Source organism: Quercus suber, unplaced genomic scaffold (genome assembly GCF_002906115.3).
Source record: "Quercus suber isolate HL8 unplaced genomic scaffold, Cork oak 2.0 scaffold_539, whole genome shotgun sequence".
NCBI lineage: Eukaryota > Viridiplantae > Streptophyta > Magnoliopsida > Fagales > Fagaceae > Quercus > Quercus suber.
This window is the reverse complement of record NW_027069987.1, coordinates 162,821-187,034: the sequence shown is the minus strand read 5'-3', so window position 1 is coordinate 187,034 and position 24,214 is coordinate 162,821. Positions and strand designations below refer to the sequence as shown.

Genomic DNA, 24,214 nt, shown 5'->3' with positions numbered 1-24,214 from the left:
TTGATTATAAAGAATATTATTATTAGTGACAACATATAACATACTACTAATTAATAAATCATACAAGAATTCAAGTTGATAAGAGAATTTCTACTTTCAAAACTTTCATGACCTATGCAAGGTCACTCACATCAAATGAGCTAAAAATTTTAGTTTTTAGCACCTTAAAAACTTACTTTATATATTTTACCATCTCATTTTATAAAACATCTCAAAAGTTTTATTTTAGCATTCAACACATTAAAATAATATAAATAACACAATAAAATAATATATGAGTTGCTCCAATGAGAGTGAAAGTGAGAGTCTAAGGAGAGAGAGGGTGACAGAACTAAAAATCATTAAAAATACATATATAAGCTCTGATTTATTAGAGTTCACTGTAGCTGAAAGTGAAAAAATTTTAGATATAGGACTTTTGATGTGGCATGGTTTTTATGGTTTTTTAAGTTGCTGAAATAGTTTTTGAATGGTTTTGACAACTGCTTAATAGCATCGGTTTTGCTTACATATCTCCCAATGCTCTGTTAAGTGTCTGATTGGATGGAAGAATTCAAGAAGCTATGCATGTTTCATGTTTGTAAGATCAATAAAACACTTGACATTGAAATGATCCAAGACAAAATAAATAAAAAAGTAAAGCAATTTGAAGAATATTTGCAAAAGTATCCAAGACAAAATAAAAATAAAAAAAGTAAAGCAATTTGAAGAATATTTGCAAAAGTAAAGTACCCACCAACCAAAACCAACAAAAGGAAACAGAAAAGTAGCTTGTTGATGAAAGAAACAGAAACTTACAAAGGACTTTGTTGGGTTTTGGAGGCAAAGCTTGGGACTGCGAAAGAGACACTGAGAAAGACAGTCTCTTTGCTAAGTACCGGTTGACTCTCTACCCATGAAAGAGAATGTAGGCCAATATACATACTTATTATGGAGTTGGACAGGGAATTCTAGCCTTTTGCCCTTAAATTTTTTTTTTTATTCAGCAATTTGCCCCTATTTTGAAACTATATAGAGATATGTCTCTGTTTCGATCCTCGATTATCTTAAAATCGAGTTTCAATGAAATACTCGATTCGTAGATAATTAAGTTATGACCGATCAAACTTTAAAATAAAAAAAAAAAAAAAAATTTGCATGGAAATCGAGTTCCATGCAAAAAATTTTTGTAAGTGTGACTGCCCCATATTCAGAGAAACCTATAGTGGCGTTTTTAATCCTTATAGTGACGTTTTTAAGCCCTATAGCGGCGTTTTCTTGCAAAAAAATTTCGTAACTCTGATTGCCCCGTACCAGGTTTAGGGAGCCCTATAGTGGCGTTTTTAATCACTATAGTGACGTTTTTAAGCCCTATAGCGGCGTTTTCTTGCAAAAAATTTTTCCATATGTCTGAATGTCTCATACCAGGTTTAGGGAGACATATAGTAGCGTTTTAAGGCCCTATAGTGACTTTTTAAGCCCTATAGTGGCGTTTTGAAACTTGATTTCCATAAAATTGAGTTCCATGCATTTTTTTTTTTTTTTTTAAGTTTAATCAGGCATACTCGATTACCTTAAAATCGAGTTTTAATGTAAAACTCGATTTTAAGGTAATCGAGTATCGAAACAGGAGTATATCCGTATATAGTTTCAAAATAGGGGCAAATTGCTAAATAAATAAATAAAAAATTAAGGACAAAAGCCCATTTTGTCCAGTTGGACATGGGTCAAATGTTTGGGGCCTACTCCAACTTCATTCACTAAAGGGACGGCCCGGCCTCCATTCAATTTGTTTTTTAATTTTTATTCTAATTAAATACTAGCTTCATTCAAATTCTTTTGTTAACATACTCTTTAAATAGGATTAGTTTATAACTCAAACCTGGTGCATATGCACAAATATAGATAAAAACATTCACAATTACACACATAATTTATGTTAAGTTTTTGTGGCAAAATCATATTTTACCCCTAGTTATTTAAGGGTCTGATTGGATGGAAGAATTCAAGAAGCTATGCATGTTTCATGTTTGCAAGATCAATAAAACACTTGACATTGAAATGATCCAAGAAAAAATAAAAAAAAAGTACAGCAATTTGAAGAATATTTGCAAAAGTATCCAAGACAAAAAAAAAGAAAAAAGAAAAAAAAAAAGAAGTAAAGCAATTTGAAGAATATTTGCAAAAGTAAAGTACCCACTAACCAAAACCAACAAAAAGAAACAGAAAAGTAGCTTGTCGATGAAAGAAACAGAAACTTACAAAGGACTTTGTTGGGTTTTGGAGGCAAAGCTTGGGACTGCGAGAGAGACACTGAGAAAGAGAGTCTCTTTGCTAAGTACATACTTGTTATGGAGTTGGACATGGGTCAAATGTTTTGGGCCTACTCCAACTTCATTAACTAAAGGGACGGCCCAGCCTTCATTCTATTTGTTTTTTTAATTTTTATTCTAATTAAATACTAGCTTCATCCAAATTCTTTTGTTAACATACTCTTTAAATAGGATTAGTCTATAACTCAGACCTGGTGCATATGTACGAATATAGTTAAAAACATTCACAATTACACACATAATTTATGTTAAGTTTTTGTGGTAAAATCGTATTTTACCCCTAGCTATTTTGGTGATTGGCAAATATATAAATCTCATCAAACTAGCACATAAACCTTGAATTGAAATTGTTAGAAAATTGTAGCATAAATAAAAATAAAATAAAATAACCTTTGAACTACACACGTTGAATGAGGCTACAGTGTTAATATATTTGTATAACACTACGAATTATATCATGAATGCGTTAACCAAAAACATTAACATGGTGTTTGACTAGTTAAAAATCTAATGTTTAAGGGTTAATTGTTTACTTTAAAAAATTCAAGGACTATAATTGAAATGTAAAACGTTCAAAAGGGTATATTAATACGTCAAACGATAGTAATTCTAAACCATAAAAAAAGAAACAAAATTTAAAGAAGTATTTTTTTAAAAAAAAATTCCCCTTCAACTTTGAGGATATCTAAAGGTCACCAACTGTAACATGTGTTTACATCTCTCAATATATTTACCATCTTTCCTATCTAGCTTTAAGATATTTAACTTTTTTTTTGTTGAGAAGGTTAAGATATTTAACTTGAATATGGGATTCTAATAGTAGTTTTTTTTTCAAGGTTTCCTAAGTCAATTTGGAGAAGTACAAATATTAGATATTTGTAATTCTTCCCTTACCTATCCATTGGCCAAAATGGCCAAGTACCACTATTAGCTAAATTATGTAGTGTTTTACCACTGTTTGAGAAATATTCAATAATCTACCACATTTTTGGAACTCAAGTTTGTAGACTCGACAAAACTCGAACTTTTCAAACTCGTGCACTTCAAATATTTGAACAAAGCTTTAATGTCAACAAAGCCTGAATATCAAGCATAGGGAAAAGTGAAGACTTAGTGTTGTAGGAGAGTGAGCGTAAAAGTCTAACTTTGTCGTGTGAGTGTAAAAGTATACCTACTTGTCTCAGCATAGGAGCACTTAGATTTTCATTAGCAAAAGTGGTGTACCTTTGGTGAATTATTTTTTTGTCAATAAAAGTGTCATTGTTCACGTGTTCTAGTCAATAGTTAAAGCATAGTAAGAGACATAACATATTTATCTGGGAGCGTGTTGTATTTTCCTATAAAAACGTTTATGTCAAATTTTTAAAGAACTTGAGCTCGAGTTTCCTATCTTTTTATGGAACTCGAGTTTTTAAACTCGAGTTCCATGTCAAACTCGAATTTCATAAACTCGAATTTCAAAAAGGTAGTAAATTGTTGAATATTTCTCAAACAGTAGTAAAACACTAAATATTTTAGCCAATAGTGGTATTTGGCCATTTTGGCCCTCTTTAGCTCGGCTTATGCTTAGTTGGGATGAACCCAAAAAAAGAAAAGAAATGCATTTGTAGAAAAATTCATCAAATTGGTGGAGTTGTCTTAGTTTGAAAGCTAAATTCCCTACATGGTAGAAACCGCGTCCTTAAAAATGCGCCTAAAACTAAAGATACTTGATTAACATATGAAAGTACAAATCTGATAAATTTTACACATTTGAAAGCATGGTTGTTTGATCATTAACCATTGTAATCAAATAGAAGAGAAAGCATAAAAGCATAGTTCTTTGAATCCAAATAAAATAAAAAGAAAAATATTGAACCAAAAGAGAGAAGACGTTGAGTAAAAAGCCCCAAAGCCTTATTAATAAGATCTTATTGGGTTCAATGAATTGGACACAATATAGATTAGTTCCAAGTTTATATGAATTTACTTATTCTATTCTCAATAAATCAAAGTAAATTTCATTGGTGTCGAACATATTATTTCAGTTATTATCTGATCATATTCAATGGTGGTAACATACAAACTCAAAAACATAAATAGTTCGAGTGGATAAATGAAACACACACAACAATAATGTGAATTTCATTTCATTTTCCATCTTCTTACTCAGACTAATCAAACAGGAGAAAATTCATTTTCTCCTTTCCATCATCTTCTTACTTTACGTGTAATGTCATAATTGTGGGCAACTCATGACTTTTCATAAATCAAAGTGTTATACTTTTCTATTCATAAAGTTGCCGAAGCTATATTGTAGTTTCTGGTTACTGTTTCTTTAATAAAGTCTTTTTATATCTATCGGCAAAAAAAAGACTTTTTGCAAAAATAAAGTGTTCTCTGCTCATTAAAGTGTGTGTTTGACTTCAAATTATGAAGTCAGTTTATTTTACTATTAATTTATTTTGTTACTATTTATGGGCCCATTGTACTTTTTGATCTATTCATAAGTTCCTTTGTACTATTTCAACTAACTTTTACCTTTATTTACAATACTTTTGACAAAATAAGCGAATTCCATACAGAACCAAATCTTAAACTAGCCTATGTAGCTGTNAGAGAATGGGAATGATTAAAGAAAATATATGAAGTAGAAACCCAAAAAAAAAAAAAATGAAAATAAAAACTTTGTGACATGGCGATGATGTGGCTTAACTGGAGCGTAGCAACAATAAATACAACGCTTCAGCTTTTAGATATATATAGATATAGATTTACTTATTCTATTCTCAATAAATCAAAGTAAATTTCATTGGTGTCGAACATATTATTTCAGTTATTATCTGATCATATTCAATGGTGGTAACATACAAACTCAAAAACATAAATAGTTCGAGTGGATAAATGAAACACACACAACAATAATGTGAATTTCATTTCATTTTCCATCTTCTTACTCAGACTAATCAAACAGGAGAAAATTCATTTTCTCCTTTCCATCATCTTCTTACTTTACGTGTAATGTCATAATTGTGGGCAACTCATGACTTTTCATAAATCAAAGTGTTATACTTTTCTATTCATAAAGTTGCCGAAGCTATATTGTAGTTTCTGGTTACTGTTTCTTTAATAAAGTCTTTTTATATCTATCGGCAAAAAAAAGACTTTTTGCAAAAATAAAAGTATTCTCTGCTCATTAAAGTGTGTGTTTGACTTCAAATTAAAAAGTCAGTTTATTTTACTATTCAATTTATTTTTGTTACTATTTATGGGCCCCATTGTACTTTTTAGAACTATTCATAAATTCCCTTGTACTATTTCAACTAACTTTTACATTTATTTACAATACTTTTAACAAAATAAGCGAATTCCATACAGAACCAAATCTTAAACTAGCCTATGTAGGCTGTACGTTTGAAGCTTCTTACGCCTCCCTCTACCTTGTCTTCCAACGGCTTCAGTTATTGGACCAATGATATTACAGATGGTTTGGAAAAACAATTTACCATTTAATTTAATTTTTTTTTAGCATTAAATTAAATATTTTGTAACCTTGCAACATTTAAAATAACCTTCCTATTTTTAAGACTACATTGTTTTACCACATATGCATATCCAAATTGACAGTAAAAAATTACAGAGGAAATCCTATTGGGTCAGTAGTATATTGTAACTATCTCAAAGAAAAGAAAAAAATATTTAACACATAAAATTAAGAACATTAAAAAAATGTGCCCTTCGTTTAGCTGAAATAATTAAATGATTGTGACTTCAAATTTTGAATTCATTTGAGCAATATTTTTCTATGTTTAAAATATTAAATATATAAATATATTATTCTTAACAATTTACGTGTCCTAATTTCTTTCTCTTCTTAGTGACACATACAATAACTAAAATTAATTCCCAAAAATGTTAATGATACTGTATACCACAAAGTCACAAACCTAAAATTATACATAGTTTATATAGAAAACTTCATTCAAATTATTTTATAATGAAACCATAGCATGATCACTCATCAAAAGCTAATTCAGATATTTATTTATTATTTGTTGAAATGATACTAATCACATTTTTTGTCATATTAATTTGTAAGCTATTTGTAATAAATTTTTTTGTAACTTTAATATTTTCCGTTATTTATTATGTCATTAAAGTGACACCAATCACAATCATTTTACGCCAATTTGTATACTTTATATTGTAATTTTTTAATTATTTATAGTTACTATAGATTTGAACTTATAACATCCTCTAAACCTTTTATAATACTTTTTTTATTTAATTAATCCAATAGAAAGAATTTATGATATCAATTTCAAAATAATTATTTTTTTATCATTATATCAAAATACTAATTAATTTCTTATATAAAAGATATTTGAATCTAAATCTTTCATTCCACACGAAATAACCCATAAAAATGTTAATAACTTAAGTTTAAGATTTTTCTTTTATCATATTTCACGTGCTTCAATATTAATTACGTAATAGTATATGATACTTCAATCAAATTATTTTATAACGAAACTATAGCGTGATCACTCATCAAAAGCTAATTAAGATATATATTTATTATTTGTTGAAACAATACTAATCACATTTCTTGTCATATCAATTTGTAAGCTATTTATAATAATTTTTTTTTGTAATTTTAATATTTTCCATTATTTATTATGTCATTAAAGTGATACCAATCACAATCATTTTAGGCCAATTTGTATTCTTTTTATTGTAATTTTTTTAATTATTATAGCTACTATAGATTTGAACTTATAACATCCTCTAAACCTTTTATAATAATTTTTTATTTAATTAATCCAATAGAAGAATTTATGATATCAATTTCAAAATAATTATTTTCATTATATCAAAATACTAATTGATTTTTTATATAAAAGATATTCGAACCTAAATCTTTCATTCCACACCAAATAAGTCATAAAAATGTTAATAACTTAAGTTTAACATTTTTCTTTTATCATATTTCAAGTGCTTCAATATTAATTATGTAATAATATAAAATGGTTGTTAAAAAGTCAAATTTTTTATTATTTAACTTATTTTTATTACTATTTTAATTACTTTTTACTGTATAAGTCAAATCCAAATAGAAATGATAAATCCTTTACCTGTCACATCACACTCCCAATTACAATGGATCTTTTACTTTACGAGATTATTCTTTTTGGTACAAAAGCTTTGAACGGAGATTTCCACCATCCTGCTGAAACCACGTTCGCTCGTTGACCAGTCAAGCTATGCAGGCTCTTGGCATTGCTTTCGTTTACTTGGACTTTCCACTATAGCATTTACTTGTTAATTTGTTAATTAATATATATTCTTATTGAATTAAGTTCACACCTACTTGATTCTTGAAAATAAAAAATAAAAGTTCCCACCTACCCAATGTGAAGTCTTTTAAGTCTGTTATCCATCTTAAGTCTATTTTTAAAATGACAATTGGGTCAGACTAATTCATTGAATTTTCATATTCAGATACCATGCTATAGCAATTAACTGGGAAAGGCTGAACTCTTTCAACTAGTAATGACCCAACTTGGCATCCTTTACTACCAACCATTCTCTATCCGCCAGCCTTTTTGAGTATACATCGTTACATTGCAAGTTCTAAACCATAACCAAATTGCAAACTGCACAACAAGCTATCAAAGCAGCAAGCCATTTTTAATCCTTTCCTTTCCTTTCCTTTCTTTTCCATCCTAATTCAGAACCCAGATTCGTTCTTTGTCTTATAACTGAGACCATGTTGGCGGAGGTGTTTCTTGGAGCAGTTCTTCAAGTGCTGTTTGATAGATTGGCACCCCGTGAGTTGATGAGCTTGGTGTTCAGGGAAAGTGTCAAGAAGAAGCTGGAGAAATGGAGGCAAACCCTGTCGGCAATCCAGATGGTTCTTAAAGATGCTGAGGAGAAGCAACTGACAGATGCGGATGTGAAGCAATGGCTGGAAGCTATCAGAGATTTGGCTTATGATCTTGAAGACTTATTTGATGATTTTGCCATTGAAGCTATGCAGCGCAAGTTGAAGGCAGAACCTGAGTCAAGTAGCCCAGCAAGTATGGTTAGAAGCTTAGTCCCTACTCGTTTTACTCCTAGTGCTGTTAAATTCAACCTTAAGATGAAGTTTGAGATTGAAAAAATCAGTAAACGGTTAAAAGAAATAACTGAAAAAAAAGACAGACTTGGGTTGAAAGATGGTGGTATGTCTGTAAAGATATGGAAAAGGCCATCCAGTACAAGTGTGCCATATGGACCTGTGATAGGCAGAGATGAAGATAGAAAGAAGATAATAGAACTCATTTTAAAAGATGAGCAAACTGATGATGCTAATTTTCACGTTATCTCTATTGTTGGTATGGCTGGGGTTGGTAAGACAACACTTGCTAGGCTTGTGTACAATGATGAAGAAGTTAATCATTTCAATCCAAGAGCCTGGATCTGTGTATCTGATGACTTTGATGTTATGATGGTAACAAAAGCTCTTCTTGAATCAGTCACTTCCCAACCCTGCCATCTCAAAGAGTTGAATGAAGTTCAGGTGAAGCTGGCAAGTGAATTAGAGGGTAAAAAGTTCTTGCTTGTTTTAGATGATCTTTGGAATGAGAATTATGGCCTGTGGGAAGCACTGCTACCCCCTTTCAGGGCTGGAGCAGCAGGGAGTCGAATAATCGTGACAACACGAAATGCAAGTGTTGGAAGGGTGATGGGAGCAGTTCAGTCTTATAATCTGGAGTTCATATCCGACAATGATTGCTGGGCAATATTTGTCCAGCATTCCTTGATGAATGAAAATGTTGGTAGACCTGGGAATTCAGGCCTAATTCGTGAGAGAATTCTTGAAAGGTGCAGGGGATTGCCTTTGGCAGCAAGGACTCTTGGTGGCCTTTTCCGTGGTAAAGAGTTAGATGAGTGGGAGGATATAATGAATAGCAAATTGTGGAGTTCATCAAACATGGGAAGTGACATGTTTCCCATATTAAGATTGAGCTACCACCATCTCCCTCATCATCTAAAGAGGTGCTTTGCTTATTGTTCATTATTCCCAAGGGACTATGAATTTGAAGAAAAGCAGCTGATCCTGCTTTGGATGGCAGAAGGTTTGATTTATCAAGCAGAAGGTGATAAGCCAATGGAAGATTTAGGTGGCGAGTACTTTCGTGATCTATTGTCAAGGTCATTTTTCCAGCAGTCAAGCAGTAATAAATCACGATTCGTGATGCACGACCTCATCAGTGATTTAGCTCAATGGGTTGCAGGAATAAGCTACTTCAGGTTGGAGACTAAGCTGGAGGGCAACGAGCGAATCAAAGTTTCCAGTAAAGCTCGCCATTTTTCATTTGTTGGTAGCAGATATGATGGAGCTAATAAGTTTGAGGCAATTTCTGAATTCAAGCATTTGCGGACCTTCCTACCACTAATGGCACCATATGTTGGGTACTCATATTTGTCTTATCACATTATTAATCAATTGCTGCCTGGATTACAAAACCTACGGGTGCTTTCTTTGAGTGGATATCGCATAGTTTATCTACCAGACACAATTGGTGATCTCAAGCATTTGCGGTACCTTGACCTTTCTCGCACACAACTCAAAAGCTTGCCTGCATCAGTAAGCACTCTTTACAATTTACAAACATTGCTATTAGAAAATTGCTCTTCTTTAAAGTTCTTGCCTCCTGATTTTGGTAAACTGTTCAACCTGCGTCATTTGAATATTTTTGGATCAAATTTACTGGAAGGAATGCCTCTAAGCATAGGTAATTTGACTCGTCTACAAACATTGTCCAACTTTGTTGTGGGCAAAGCAGATAGTTTGTGTGTAATAAGAGAGCTAGGGCCCTTGGTGCATCTTCGAGGGACACTCTGCATCTCAAAATTGGAGAATGTAACTAAAGCTCAGGAGGCAAGAGACAGTTATTTATATGGCAAGCAAGACCTTAATGAGGTTGTGATGGAATGGAGTAGCAACCTTAATGAATCAGAAGATGAAGAAACCCAGTTGGAAGTACTTAACATGCTACAGCCTAATGTGAAGTTGAAGGAGCTTACTGTGAAGTGCTATGGTGGAACCAAATTCCCAACTTGGATAGGAGATCCTTCATTTTCTAATTTAGTGCTCCTAAGGTTTGAAAATTGTGATAAATGCAATTCCTTGCCACCAGTTGGGCAACTACCCTTTCTCAAAGATCTTCTCATTAAAGGAATGGCTGGAGTGAAGAGTGTTGGCCGGGAGTTTTATGGGGAAAGTTGCTCGAGACCTTTTCAATCCTTGGAGACTTTACATTTTGAGAATATGCCAAGATGGGAAAAATGGATTCCTTTTGGAGTTAATGAAGCATTTGCTTGCTTGCGTAAGCTTTCAATCATAAGATGCCATAATCTGGTGAGAAAATTGCCAGACCATCTTCCTTCATTAAAAAAGCTTGTGATTCATGGATGTTGGAATTTGGTAGTTTCAGTTTCAAACTTACCAATGCTGTGTGTATTAGCAATTGAGGGATGCAAAAGAGTGGAGTGTGAAAGTTCAGTTGGCTTTGGCTCACCATACTCCATGGTTTTTTCAAAAATTTCAGAGTTTGGACATGTAACAGCAGGGTTAATGCATGGAGTAAGTAAAGTAGAATATTTGAAGATTGTTGATTCTGAAAAACTCACAACTTTGTGGGAGAAAATACCTGAAGGGTTGCACAGACTCAAATTCCTACGAGAGCTTTCTATTGAAGACTGCCCAACACTAGTTTCCTTTCCAGCATCTGGTTTTCCATCCATGCTGAAAGTAATTCAAATAAAAAGCTGCAGTGGTCTGAAATCCTTACTACCAGAGGGAACGTTGCACAGCAGAGAAAATGCATGTCTTGTGCGGTTGTGTGTTGTTCGTTGTGATTCTATGAAGTCCATTGCCAGAGGACAGCTACCAACAACTCTAAAAAGGTTGGAGATATCTCATTGTATGAATTTGCAGTGTGCGCTAGACGAGGGAGAGGGTTCTTCTTCTTCTTCAGTGATGCATGATGAGGATATCAACAACAGAAGCAAAACTCATCTTCAGTACTTAGACATCAAATCATGTCCATCTCTCACAACCTTAACTTCAAGTGGCAAGTTACCCGCCACGCTTACACACCTCCTTCTGAGGGAATGCCCAAAGCTCATGTGTTTGTCATCAACAGGTAAATTGCCAGCAGCACTTCAATACCTTGAGATTCAATCAATCCCAAAGCTGCAGAAAATAGCAGAGAGGTTGCACCAGAACACATTCCTTGAATGCATTAAGATTTGGAATTGCCATGGCCTTAAATCTTTGCCGGAGGACCTACACAACCTCAGCAAACTTCGCCAGTTTCAAATTGTTTGGTGTACAAGTTTTTCTTCCTTCCCAGCAGCAGGGTTACCTTCAAACCTGAGAGTTCTCGGGATCAAAAACTGTAAGAATCTCAAGGCCTTACCTAACGGTATGCGCAACCTCACTTCTCTTCAAAAATTGGATATATCTAACCGTCTAGACAGTCTGCCCTCTCCACAAGAGGGTTTACCTACCAACCTAATAGAACTTAATATGATTGACCTGAAGTTCTACAAACCAATGTTTGAGTGGGGGTTGCAACAACTCACTTCTCTTATAAAACTCTCCATTCATGGTGAATGTCTAGATGTTGATTCCTTTCCAGGTGAGAGGGAGAATGGGGCCATGATGCTGCTGCCAAACTCTCTCTCCATCCTATGCATTTCATATTTTCAAAACCTGGAATGTCTGTCCCCCAAGGGGTTTCAAAACCTCACATCTTTAAACCAACTAAAGATCTATAATTGCCTAAAGCTCACATCCTTACCAAAGGAGGGCCTGCCTCCCTCACTTACACAACTTGAAATCCGTAATTGTCCTCTGCTAAGTCAACATTGCAATAATGAGAAAGGACAAGAGTGGTCCAAGATAGTGAGCTTACTGTGAAGTGCTATGGTGGAACCAAATTCCCAACTTGGATAGGAGATCCTTCATTTTCTAATTTAGTGCTCCTAAGGTTTGAAAATTGTGATAAATGCAATTCCTTGCCACCAGTTGGGCAACTACCCTTTCTCAAAGATCTTCTCATTAAAGGAATGGCTGGAGTGAAGAGTGTTGGCCGGGAGTTTTATGGGGAAAGTTGCTCGAGACCTTTTCAATCCTTGGAGACTTTACATTTTGAGAATATGCCAAGATGGGAAAAATGGATTCCTCTTGGAGTTAGTGAAGCATTTGCTTGCTTGCGTAAGCTTTCAATCATAAGATGCCATAATCTGGTGAGAAAATTGCCAGACCATCTTCCTTCATTAAAAAAGCTTGTGATTCATGGATGTTGGAATTTGGTAGTTTCAGTTTCAAACTTACCAATGCTGTGTGTATTAGCAATTGAGGGATGCAAAAGAGTGGAGTGTGAAAGTTCAGTTGGCTTTGGCTCACCATACTCCATGGTTTTTTCAAAAATTTCAGAGTTTGGACATGTAACAGCAGGGTTAATGCATGGAGTAAGTAAAGTAGAATATTTGAAGATTGTTGATTCTGAAAAACTCACAACTTTGTGGGAGAAAATACCTGAAGGGTTGCACAGACTCAAATTCCTACGAGAGCTTTCTATTGAAGACTGCCCAACACTAGTTTCCTTTCCAGCATCTGGTTTTCCATCCATGCTGAAAGTAATTCAAATAAAAAGCTGCAGTGGTCTGAAATCCTTACTACCAGAGGGAACGTTGCACAGCAGAGAAAATGCATGTCTTGTGCGGTTGTGTGTTGTTCGTTGTGATTCTATGAAGTCCATTGCCAGAGGACAGCTACCAACAACTCTAAAAAGGTTGGAGATATCTCATTGTATGAATTTGCAGTGTGCGCTAGACGAGGGAGAGGGTTCTTCTTCTTCTTCAGTGATGCATGATGAGGATATCAACAACAGAAGCAAAACTCATCTTCAGTACTTAGACATCAAATCATGTCCATCTCTCACAACCTTAACTTCAAGTGGCAAGTTACCCGCCACGCTTACACACCTCCTTCTGAGGGAATGCCCAAAGCTCATGTGTTTGTCATCAACAGGTAAATTGCCAGCAGCACTTCAATACCTTGAGATTCAATCAATCCCAAAGCTGCAGAAAATAGCAGAGAGGTTGCACCAGAACACATTCCTTGAATGCATTAAGATTTGGAATTGCCATGGCCTTAAATCTTTGCCGGAGGACCTACACAACCTCAGCAAACTTCGCCAGTTTCAAATTGTTTGGTGTACAAGTTTTTCTTCCTTCCCAGCAGCAGGGTTACCTTCAAACCTGAGAGTTCTCGGGATCAAAAACTGTAAGAATCTCAAGGCCTTACCTAACGGTATGCGCAACCTCACTTCTCTTCAAAAATTGGATATATCTAACCGTCTAGACAGTCTGCCCTCTCCACAAGAGGGTTTACCTACCAACCTAATAGAACTTAATATGATTGACCTGAAGTTCTACAAACCAATGTTTGAGTGGGGGTTGCAACAACTCACTTCTCTTATAAAACTCTCCATTCATGGTGAATGTCTAGATGTTGATTCCTTTCCAGGTGAGAGGGAGAATGGGGCCATGATGCTGCTGCCAAACTCTCTCTCCATCCTATGCATTTCATATTTTCAAAACCTGGAATGTCTGTCCCCCAAGGGGTTTCAAAACCTCACATCTTTAAACCAACTAAAGATCTATAATTGCCTAAAGCTCACATCCTTACCAAAGGAGGGCCTGCCTCCCTCACTTACACAACTTGAAATCCGTAATTGTCCTCTGCTAAGTCAACATTGCAATAATGAGAAAGGACAAGAGTGGTCCAAGATAGTTCACATCCCTTGTGTTTTGATTGACAACAAATTCATCCATGAAACAGTGACAACAGATTCGTTCACAACACAGCTCAACAGGTGAATTCCTGATTTTGCAAACAAGAGGATGTTCAACTTTCGCATTGCATTGACATCTAGGTAAGTCATTTATTAAATCTCCAAATTTATATGTTTACACAGCATACATGTCAAAACTTTTTATATGACTGTTCAATATTTTGTATATTTAGCCAGGTAAACCTAGCACAGTGACATAATAAGAACCAAAGCTGAGTTCTGTGATGACCTCTTACATGCTTTTTGCAGTATATACCTTACTATATTTAAGAACCTGCCATAGCCACCTCCGGTTTTATAGTTTGCATCACTAACTTATATTCATTTTACACTTACACATAGGTTTTGGCGTTTGCCTGGACATAATGGAAATAAATTACCCACCATTACAGATTCATTGCATTTTTGAGAATATTGTCAGTGAGAAAACTAAATCAATATTTATGTCATGTAGTTTCACTATGTCCTAAGCAATGAAATTGGGGTCTAGAATTTTACCATTTAGAGGCTGATCAAACTCCAGACTGTTATTGAAGATGATTTTACTTACTAAAATCTCATCCAGTTATCAGGTTTTCACATCAGCTTCTCATCTAGGGTTAATGGTCCATCAATTCTTATCTATCATGCAGAACCTAAGCAGATTTCTCTTCTGCCATAAGTACTACTACCCTACATCAAGTTACTGTTCAAAGTTCAAAGGATAATTCGATATTATCGTTTTACTTTCTCCTTCTAATTTGATGGCAGTGTATATACTCTTTAGTCTAACTAATTCTTTATATATGGTGTCATAACCTATGTGAAGCGTAACATAATAATCATGGCAAATGTCTAATATAGGATTGCTGCATATCTGCATTACTAGAAAGTAGATACAGATACAAATATTTCTTGTTGAAATTTTTTTTTTCCAAGTTTTCATTACAACAGAGGAATTCTGGTAGGACTTCTTGCCCTTTAGGTACATCACTGATGAATCTTAGCGTCTTTGGTGCTTGCAGATAGTTCGAAAGGCTGATGCAATTCATTTCAACTTTCCAAGTGCTGTGTGTGGAAGGAATATTTGTTTTTGTCTTGTTGATGTTTGTTTACTGTCTTTACTATGTCTGTTAGAGATAGTGGCTCATATTCTGGATAGCTAAGTAGCATCGGTCTCTGGTCTAGAGGCCTCATGAGTGGAGTGTAGCAGAGCGCGACTAAGTGGAGGCCATGAGGCCCAATGCGGCTTTGTTTACCCCTTCATTGGGAAATTCAATGTCCTGGTTTTGGGATTCTTTTAGAGGCACTATAAATTTATTGTAAACCCTTTTTTTTTAATAGTGAATTTTCCCACCGCATACTCTGGTGGATGTAGGCATATTTTGGAACCACATAAATCTCCTTGTCAATTTTCTCTTTTCTCTCTATTTTTTCTAACATTGCTAACATCTGAAATCTTCAAAAGTGGTCATGGCCTTTTACAATTTGTTTCCTAAATATCTAGCCAATTGTTCTTTGTGAGCAGTTTTGCAATGTTCTTTGCATAAAAGTACAAGTTCACATTACTAGGTGTACATAGGACTTCCAAATGCCTCTCTTAATGTTAAGAGGAAAAAAAAATGAAAGAAAAAAAAGGGGTCTCTTATTTGATCACACATTCACCAGCTTCAATTATTTAAACCAACATATGGGTGTGTAGATGCGAGCTAAATGTACCAAAGTGGGGTAGAGAAGTAAGAGTAGGATTCGCCTTTATAATGTTGATTAATATTTCCATCTTCTATGCTAAATACACCAATGTCGATCCATCCACCATTTAAGGTCGAAGAAAAACCTTTCTTATAGTCATCTGTAAAATAGACTCAATTAGCTTTGCATCCATTGAAGCTTGATGGAGACGAAGACATTGATGAACTGTCACCCATAAACAATGCTTGATCACTCAAGTTGTCAACCGTCACCCGCTTGTATTTATATTTGCTTCTCACTATAGTAGAACATTCTAATTTTAGAATTGTGAACCAATTGTCAAATAGGTATTACCATTGATTTGTTCATCTTCATGAATGTTCTAATCCTGATTATCATCTTCATTAATGAATTCCTCATCCATGAAATCAAAACCTCCTCGAAAGCATGAAACAACCAAAAGATTTTCCAATAATTCAACAATATACTTTTGGATATAATCCTTAGTTTCTAATTGTCATGGCGCAACACATTCAGTAAAAGCAATACCATCATCAATGTGACAAACAAAAACTTCACCCTTACCGTCTACAGCACAAAATTTTTCCTTGTAGAATGCAATGTCATAAAAATATGGATCACTTGTTATATCAATCCAAGCATCATATCCAGGTCTAGTGAATGCCAATGTGTTATTACTACTATAGATAACCATGATTATGCAAATCATTATCATATTCATTAGTTGCTAAGTTCTACGGATTCCTTGACAAAACACACTTCTCAACTATGATATCTTCGTAACGACGTAATCTATAGGGTCAAGTTCATATTATATATATATATATATATAGAGAGAGAGAGAGAGAGAGAGAGAGAGAGAGAGAGAGAGAAACTCACAGATAGAAATTGGCTTTTGGGTTCAGCTTCGATTGGTATACGAACACGTGAGTCTATCTTAGTAATGTCAGTTAAATAGATATACTTGATTGAGAAGTAGTAGTAGATAAGTATCAAGGTAATTATTCAGTTAAAAAAAATTGTAAAAAATTAATAATAATATCTGTATATTTTTTTATTAATCTAATATTAATCTATACTTACCATCTTACAAGAAGCAGCCGTGAAGCAGTTTTTTATTTCTTTAATTTTTTTTAAATAGATAAACTACTTGATGATAAAAATGAATTAGAGTCTTGGTAGTATACTATTTCTTTTTAATTTTTTTAAAATCTAAAAATTTAATAAAATTTCTACAATTTGGTGAAGCCATGTGGCCTAACCATGGCGTCTAAACCTAACTTTTATTATATATAATATGATTTTTTTTTTTTTTGTTCTTATCTTCTTCTCCTATAATTTCTAAGTTGATAAAAATTTCAATTTGAATACAATCCAAATTCTTCATTTAATCCTTTTATTATTCATTTATCTATAATTTCTAAGTGATTTATTTAATTAGCAATAGGAGATCTACTTCATTTATGATTTATGAGTTCTAGCATTCCAGGGGATTAGAATTTTGGTTTCACACTAATTGTTCATATCAACATTAATTAAAAAAAAAAAAAACAATCATAGTACACGTATATAACTACTAATATCAACCTTTAACTCTATTTTTTATTTTTTTAAAATACCTCATGGATAGACACAAAATTATAATTGTTCTTATTGATTTTTTTTCTATACATTTCTATCAATTTTTAAATAAATACAAAAACTTAATTGTTGTTATCTTTTGTTTAAGTTACATATGATTTTTAATTAAATCATGCATCGCACGGGCATAATAGTAAGAGACACCAAAAGTGAGCAGGAGACACCTAGTGAGAGATATTGAGAGAAACACCGAAACAACGAGAGAGAATGGGCAAACCCAAACAAAGGTGTCGCGATCCATTTCCACATCAGAGAAACTTCAACCACTGCCACCATTGCCTACTATTTTTCCATAGTGTCACATCAATGGGTGGTCAAAATCAACGCATCCACAAGTTGGACTCAGTGGACTACAACGTCTGCGGCTCAACCTTCCTACTTGAGCAGCACAAGGATAACGTTCACACCGACAAAGACGAGGATCAATGAAGTCAAATTTATATATATATATATATATATAAAACAATGACTCTAGAACAGTGCACAACTTCATTGGATAAAGTTAATAGAAAGAAAAAATAGAGGATTGCAATATTTTGTGGCACAATTTTGGACGTGGTAGATTGTGATTAGTAGAGAAAAAGTAGTTTATGTGAAAGTAACAGACATTAGTTGTGAATTTAAAATTGTGTACCTCATTTTGATGTTGCCTAAAAATTTTGGCAATTGTCTTCCAACATTAGAAAATATTTCGAGCAATAATTCTGTAGGTAATTATTGTTGTATGCTCATTTTTCATGATTGTGTAGAGAGTATTTTAATGATATTTTTTGTTTGTATTTTGAAGTTGTTTAGGATTGTAATTTATAGTGTTTTGCTTGTTTTATGGATGAGTGATTGTTTAAGTTATTAGCAATTATTTTCATTTTTTTTTTTGAATAGAAGCCTTTCATATACCGTCCACTATAAAGCTTAAATGTTATAGTTTGAATATATATTTCAATTGTAACTTACGTTTAATGTTCTCCAAAAGTGTATCATTATTGAGATGTCTTGATTTGAATTGATTTGTGTTGCATAATTTTGATCCGCCAACCTAGCAATGTCTTAAACAATTTTATAGAGTTTTCATTAGCATTCACATATTCCATGTATCTAGATGATCAGCAAATGATGAGGGTAGCAAATAAATTAACATGTGTCAGTTACTTTCATAAATGGTAAAATAACAGTTGTGGAGCAACCGAATAGACAACCACAACCTTGCTTTTCTGTTCTTTAAAGTAGTGTAGAGAAGGGGAGATTTTTTTTTTTAATGATACAAGATAGAAATTCTACTTTAGCCTAATCTAAGTATATATGTGTGTGAAGTTCTCACCTAAAGATTTGAATCTTGGCCCTTGCCCCTAAGACCCCACAAGTATAAGCACTTATACTTGTAGAGTAACTATTACACCAAGGGTGTGCGGTGGTAGAAGGTGAGAAGTTAATATGACCCCAAATGATTCTATTTCTAATGGCTAATGCTATCATTTATCTTACCTCCAACTGTAGGACTCTTTTGTAATTTGAATTTCTAAGATATCACCATATCACAACCAGCATGAGTTTGTTTTTCAATTGAATAACAATTCTTATCCTTTACAATTAATTAGTATTAATTTTATTTTATAAAAATCATAAAATTATATCACTAATAATAATTGTATATAAAACTATATATCACTAACTTAAATTGGATATCTATTGATGACAGTGCAAGCATTGAATATTTGCAAGAAGAAACATAAAGAGAGCCGTCCAAACATAAACCCTGCATAAGTTGTATATATAAATAAATTATTAATAATTTTGAAATAGCTGAAAATTAATTAATATCCAAATCAGTTACTGAAGACAAAAGAAGAACCATTCCATATCTCTTTTTGGAAGGAATGATTTCTTTGCAGTCCATAGCTTAGACATTAGATTTGAAACCTCTCAGAACAATTAAATTAAAAGGAAAATGAAAAGAAATAATTGGAGGAGTAATTGTTCTTTTAGTGCTTTCCTTTTCAACATATTCTTTGGAGATAAAAGAACTCCATATGAACCGGCTCTTAGAGGATAAAAGTTAACAGCCCCATGAGAAAAGAATTTTTGTAACAGGATTTAATCATAAAGAAGAATGATAAAAGAAATCAAACAAACAAAACAAACAGAAAAGTACTTTTCAAGCACTAAAGAATTCTGAGTTTACGTTGGCATAAAGTTCAATATAATGCTTTTCCAACACTAAAGAATTCTCAGTTCACATTGGCATAAAGTATAATAAATCCATCACTAACCACATACATACCCTGATTGATTTCTAGAGCACCAATGTATAGGTTGAGAAGACAATCATTGAAATGGCATGTGAGGGATGTTCTAACGCTAATAACATAAAAACGCTTGCGTGGTGACTTGAGTTTCACGAATTAACAAATTCTTAAAATTGAAACCATGAATATTATATCAAAATATTATATAATTTCTCAAAATATTATATAATTTCTTAAACCAGATACATTAACTGATTCACATCTAACCTGTTTATGAATCCAAAAGTCCAATTAATAGAAGTCCAATTCCAATGATAAACGGTTAGCAAAGAAGTTTAGGTCTACCCTTTACCTCAACTAAAAGCAATTCGTGAACAACTTCCTAGGCAGCTAGTCCATTAAGATTGTATTCAGCACCTGTTTCGATTTCCACACCCACAACAGTACCAATATGCCAATTCTAGATCACATCTTGAACTGAGCAAACAAAAATGAACAAAAGGAAAAAAAAAAAAGTGACAATAGCAAAATAAGAACAAATCATTACTTTGTTAATGTTCACCTTCACAACACATTGAGAGCAAAACATTACTCATTATAATGTCACCAATGTTGAAAAGAAATTCGTTAACAACTTCCTAGGCAGCAAGTCCATTAAGATTGTATTCAGCACCTGTTTCGGTATTCACACACACAACAGTACCAACATGCCAAATCTAGATCACATCTTGAACTGAGCAAATGAAAAATGAACAAAAGAAAAAAAAAAGTGACAATTGCAAAATAAGAACAGATCATTGAGAGCAAAACATTACTCATTTTAGTGTCACCAATGTTAATCACATTAGCACATTGATGATTGAATGTACGGTAGTCCCATAGCGCAACAGTTTCTTCACTACTGTCGGAATAAACCATGTCTAAACCAAAGACCACAATAAACAAAATTATGCAGAAAAATTACTGCAGAAAATTCAAACGCCAAGAATTCAGAGTCACACTAAACAAACAGCGGAAGCAAACACCACAGCACTACACTAAGAACTCAGAGTCACGCTAAGTCATTTGAATCACATAGAATTTAAAACCTAGCAATCTAAAAACTCAAAACGAACAAACCCAAAAGAGGTAGAGCTCCAATTAAAAAACCCAACAATAAAAAATTCAATACCCTAAAGCACGAAAGAGGCCATAAGAAGGGAAAAAAAACATCAAGCAAAATAACAGAGCACAAAAGGAACTGAGATTTAGAGATACCTTAGCAGCTTTTGTTAGTATTTATATAATTTGAAAAGAGGAAGATAGGAAGGAAGGAAGATAGAGAGGCTGCTGCCATAAGGGAGTGAGGTTGACGTGAATTTAATGTGAAACCGTAGAACAAAAGGTGGGGAAGGGGAAAGAATTAAAACATGGGGAGAATGTGAAACCGTTGAAAGGGAAGGGGAAAGAACTAAAATGTGGGGAGACAGGAAACTGAAACCGTGTAACAAAAGGAAAGGAAAAATAAAAAAGTTTGCGTGAAAACAAAGGGTTTTAGAGAGGATTTCAGTTGAAAAGGCTTTGGATTTGGGCTTTATGGTGGAATTAAATTTAGAAGAAGTGGGTTTTATGGTGGAGATAGGGCTAAAATTTATTCTATATTAATCAGCATTTTAAAATTAATAAAAATTATTTTAAAATAGTAGGACAAATTCAAAAAATATTATGGAAATGACATGGCTATTGATGTGTCTCAATGTGAGCGTAGCAACATTAAATACTACGCTTCAGCTTTTAGTAATACTAGTCGTAGACCCGCGCAATGCGCGAGATAATTTTGATGTTATATAATTTTTTGTTAAGTAAAGAATGAGAATAATAGTTGAGATTTATAAGTAATAGTCTCAAATACATCTCACAATAATGTGATTACATTGTAATATATATAATAAATTTTATGTAAGTAAAGAAGTCTTTATCTTGATTTTGTGTGTGTGTATGTGTGTGTGTATTGGCGTGGAAACATGTTGCATTTTACTTTCAATTATTATATATTACAAAATATTTTGTAATACGTTATAATAGTGTGAAATATGTATCAAAACATAACACAATTAAAAAATGGAAAATTTATAAGTTTTATTAGAACATGAAAATGAATCTTGTTGGTTTCATATGAAAGCTAACATTATTTTGCATTTTTGGAGAAGTTATTGAGCAATTTATCCAAAATTTCTTTCCATTTTATCACATAAGAACTATTAAACAAAATTATAATAGTTTCTATTTTGATAATTACTAAACTCATATATGAGAATCAACTATTACAAAAACTTTTCTCCCCAAAACATATATTGATTTCTATTATTCCTTTCCATACAATTTAAAAAATGTAAAAAACTAAGGAAGCTAAATGTCTAGTTGATCGTTTCTCCAAAAAATAAAAATGTGTAGTTGATCTTAGTCAATCAATAAATAGCATAAAAGGGGTAGGGGAAAGCAAACGTATTCACGGTATAATTGTTTATATACGTCCATATTTGTTTTTGTATAATAATACTCATGCTTTTTAAAACATTCATGTAGAAAACTGTATCTTGTTTTTATCTCTCCCAGTTCTGCAGCTTTAACCCAACTCACAGCATATAAACTAACGATCATGAAAAAAGAACCTAGCAAAATGAAGCCAAATTTCTAAATTTTAGTGATAAATAACAAAGAGAAATTAAAAGATATCACAAATATGTAGTGGTAATTAAAAAAATTTCCATCACAAATGCTATACTTATTGGTTTTAAGAGAGATTAATAGAGAACATATATAAATATAAATATAGGGGAAGGGAAAAATGTATATACGATACATAAGTGTTGAGGGAGGGGGAAGGTTGGGGAAGAGGAAGAGACTTTGTATGTTTTGGTAATTGAAAAATGTATTTATAACTGGTAAGTTGCATAGTTAATGTTATATATATATATATATTCTTTTTTTAAAAACTCATCAAATCCAATGTAGTAACATAATAGTATGAATAGAGGACTTTTGGGCTACCATATAGGTTATGAAAAATTTAAGACTTTCCATATTCATTATTTTATTTCCCAAAAATTTTTATCAAAGAAAATAATTTCCTTCATAAATTAGAATTTTATGGATTTTTTTTCTTCAATTAGATAGAAGAAATATATAGGAATGCAAAAAAAAAAAAAAAAAAAAAATTAAATACATGGATCTTATCTTTTTACAGCTCATGTAATTAAGTTCTAAAATTTATTTTGATATCAGGTATCAAATGAAAAGGCTGTCCGTGAACTTTTTATATAACTGGTGTAAGTAATGGGATGAGATACAGATTTTTCAATCTCTAAGCCATTTACATAGTTTACACTTTGACAATCAACTTTCAGCTTTTACAAACGTGTGATAATTTCTTCTTCTTCAATCATTTCCTTAGTAATTTAATATTATACCAAAATGTTTTCTTTGCTATATGTAAACAAACAACACCAATCTGGTGTGGTGCCATTGCAAATGATGCCTTCAAGTGCGAGAGAGCAACAATGTTTGGTGACTTCAAAGGTGACAATAACAACTTGGAGAAGGATGCCCCAAGTGTTGAAGAGAGCCTTGCCATAGGAAGGATGCTGATGTCAAGGGTGATGAGATTTCTTTTTATATTAACATATTCTTTCTTTACGTAGATTTCATGCTTGATGAGAGCTATACACTGAGTAGGTTCTTCATTCCCATTGGCAATGGTTTCCAAAAAAAAACTCTAATTTGTGTAATACACCTATTACATTTTGTTGGTAGTATTCGAATTGGGACCATGTTTGACATTAGCAGTTATTTATGTCTTTTTTTTTCCCTTTTTTTTGTATTTTATTTGTTACCATAAGTTGAACAGTTGTTTTTATTAATTTTTTGACAAATTACGATGTAAAGGTTTGTATTCGATTTTCTTTTCTAGGATTGTAAACACCATGTTTCTTTCATCTTTTTTTTTTTTTTTCAATTGATATTCTATTTCTTTGTACTCATATTCACAATTTTTTTTTTTTTTTTTTTTACATAATTGCGTTTTATCCATTAAAATTGTTTGTGTTTAAAGAATTGATTATTGATTTAGTACATGATCATTTGCCTCTCATTTGTTTATTATATTTTCTAAAGAGCTTTGTAATTTTTTAAATTAAATACTTCATAAATTCTTGCTAATTTTCTTTTAATCTCATCTAAATTGATGCTAATTTATAACTTCTTAGGACACCTTCGAAGAGGAAACAAAATATTATGATTGATAGGTATTGACCGTATGGTGTTCCTCTTTTTCTTTGTATTTGGGTACCATTTATCTTCTCAAGAAAAAAAAAATTCTTACAATTTATAACTATTGCATCCATTTTATGTCTATGGACATGCATGCAATATTGCTTTATGTTTCCATGGTAAT

General features: G+C 32.8%; 2 protein-coding genes across 2 annotated transcripts; both read left to right on the top strand.

Annotated features, from left to right (window-relative positions):
- Positions 1-8,061: 8,061 nt before the first annotated feature.
- LOC136063529 (putative disease resistance RPP13-like protein 1) lies at positions 8,062-12,264 on the top strand. The gene has a single exon (XM_065764043.1). It carries the CDS (start codon positions 8,062-8,064, stop codon positions 12,262-12,264), a length of 4,203 nt encoding a protein of 1,400 aa, XP_065620115.1.
- Positions 12,258-15,615, top strand: LOC136063533 (putative disease resistance protein At3g14460). Its single transcript, XM_065764060.1, has 2 exons — positions 12,258-14,287; positions 15,211-15,615. The coding sequence occupies exon 1, from the start codon at positions 12,414-12,416 to the stop codon at positions 14,229-14,231; it is 1,818 nt and encodes a 605-aa protein (XP_065620132.1). The 5' UTR covers positions 12,258-12,413; the 3' UTR covers positions 14,232-14,287; positions 15,211-15,615.
- The last annotated feature ends 8,599 nt before the right edge of the window (positions 15,616-24,214 follow it).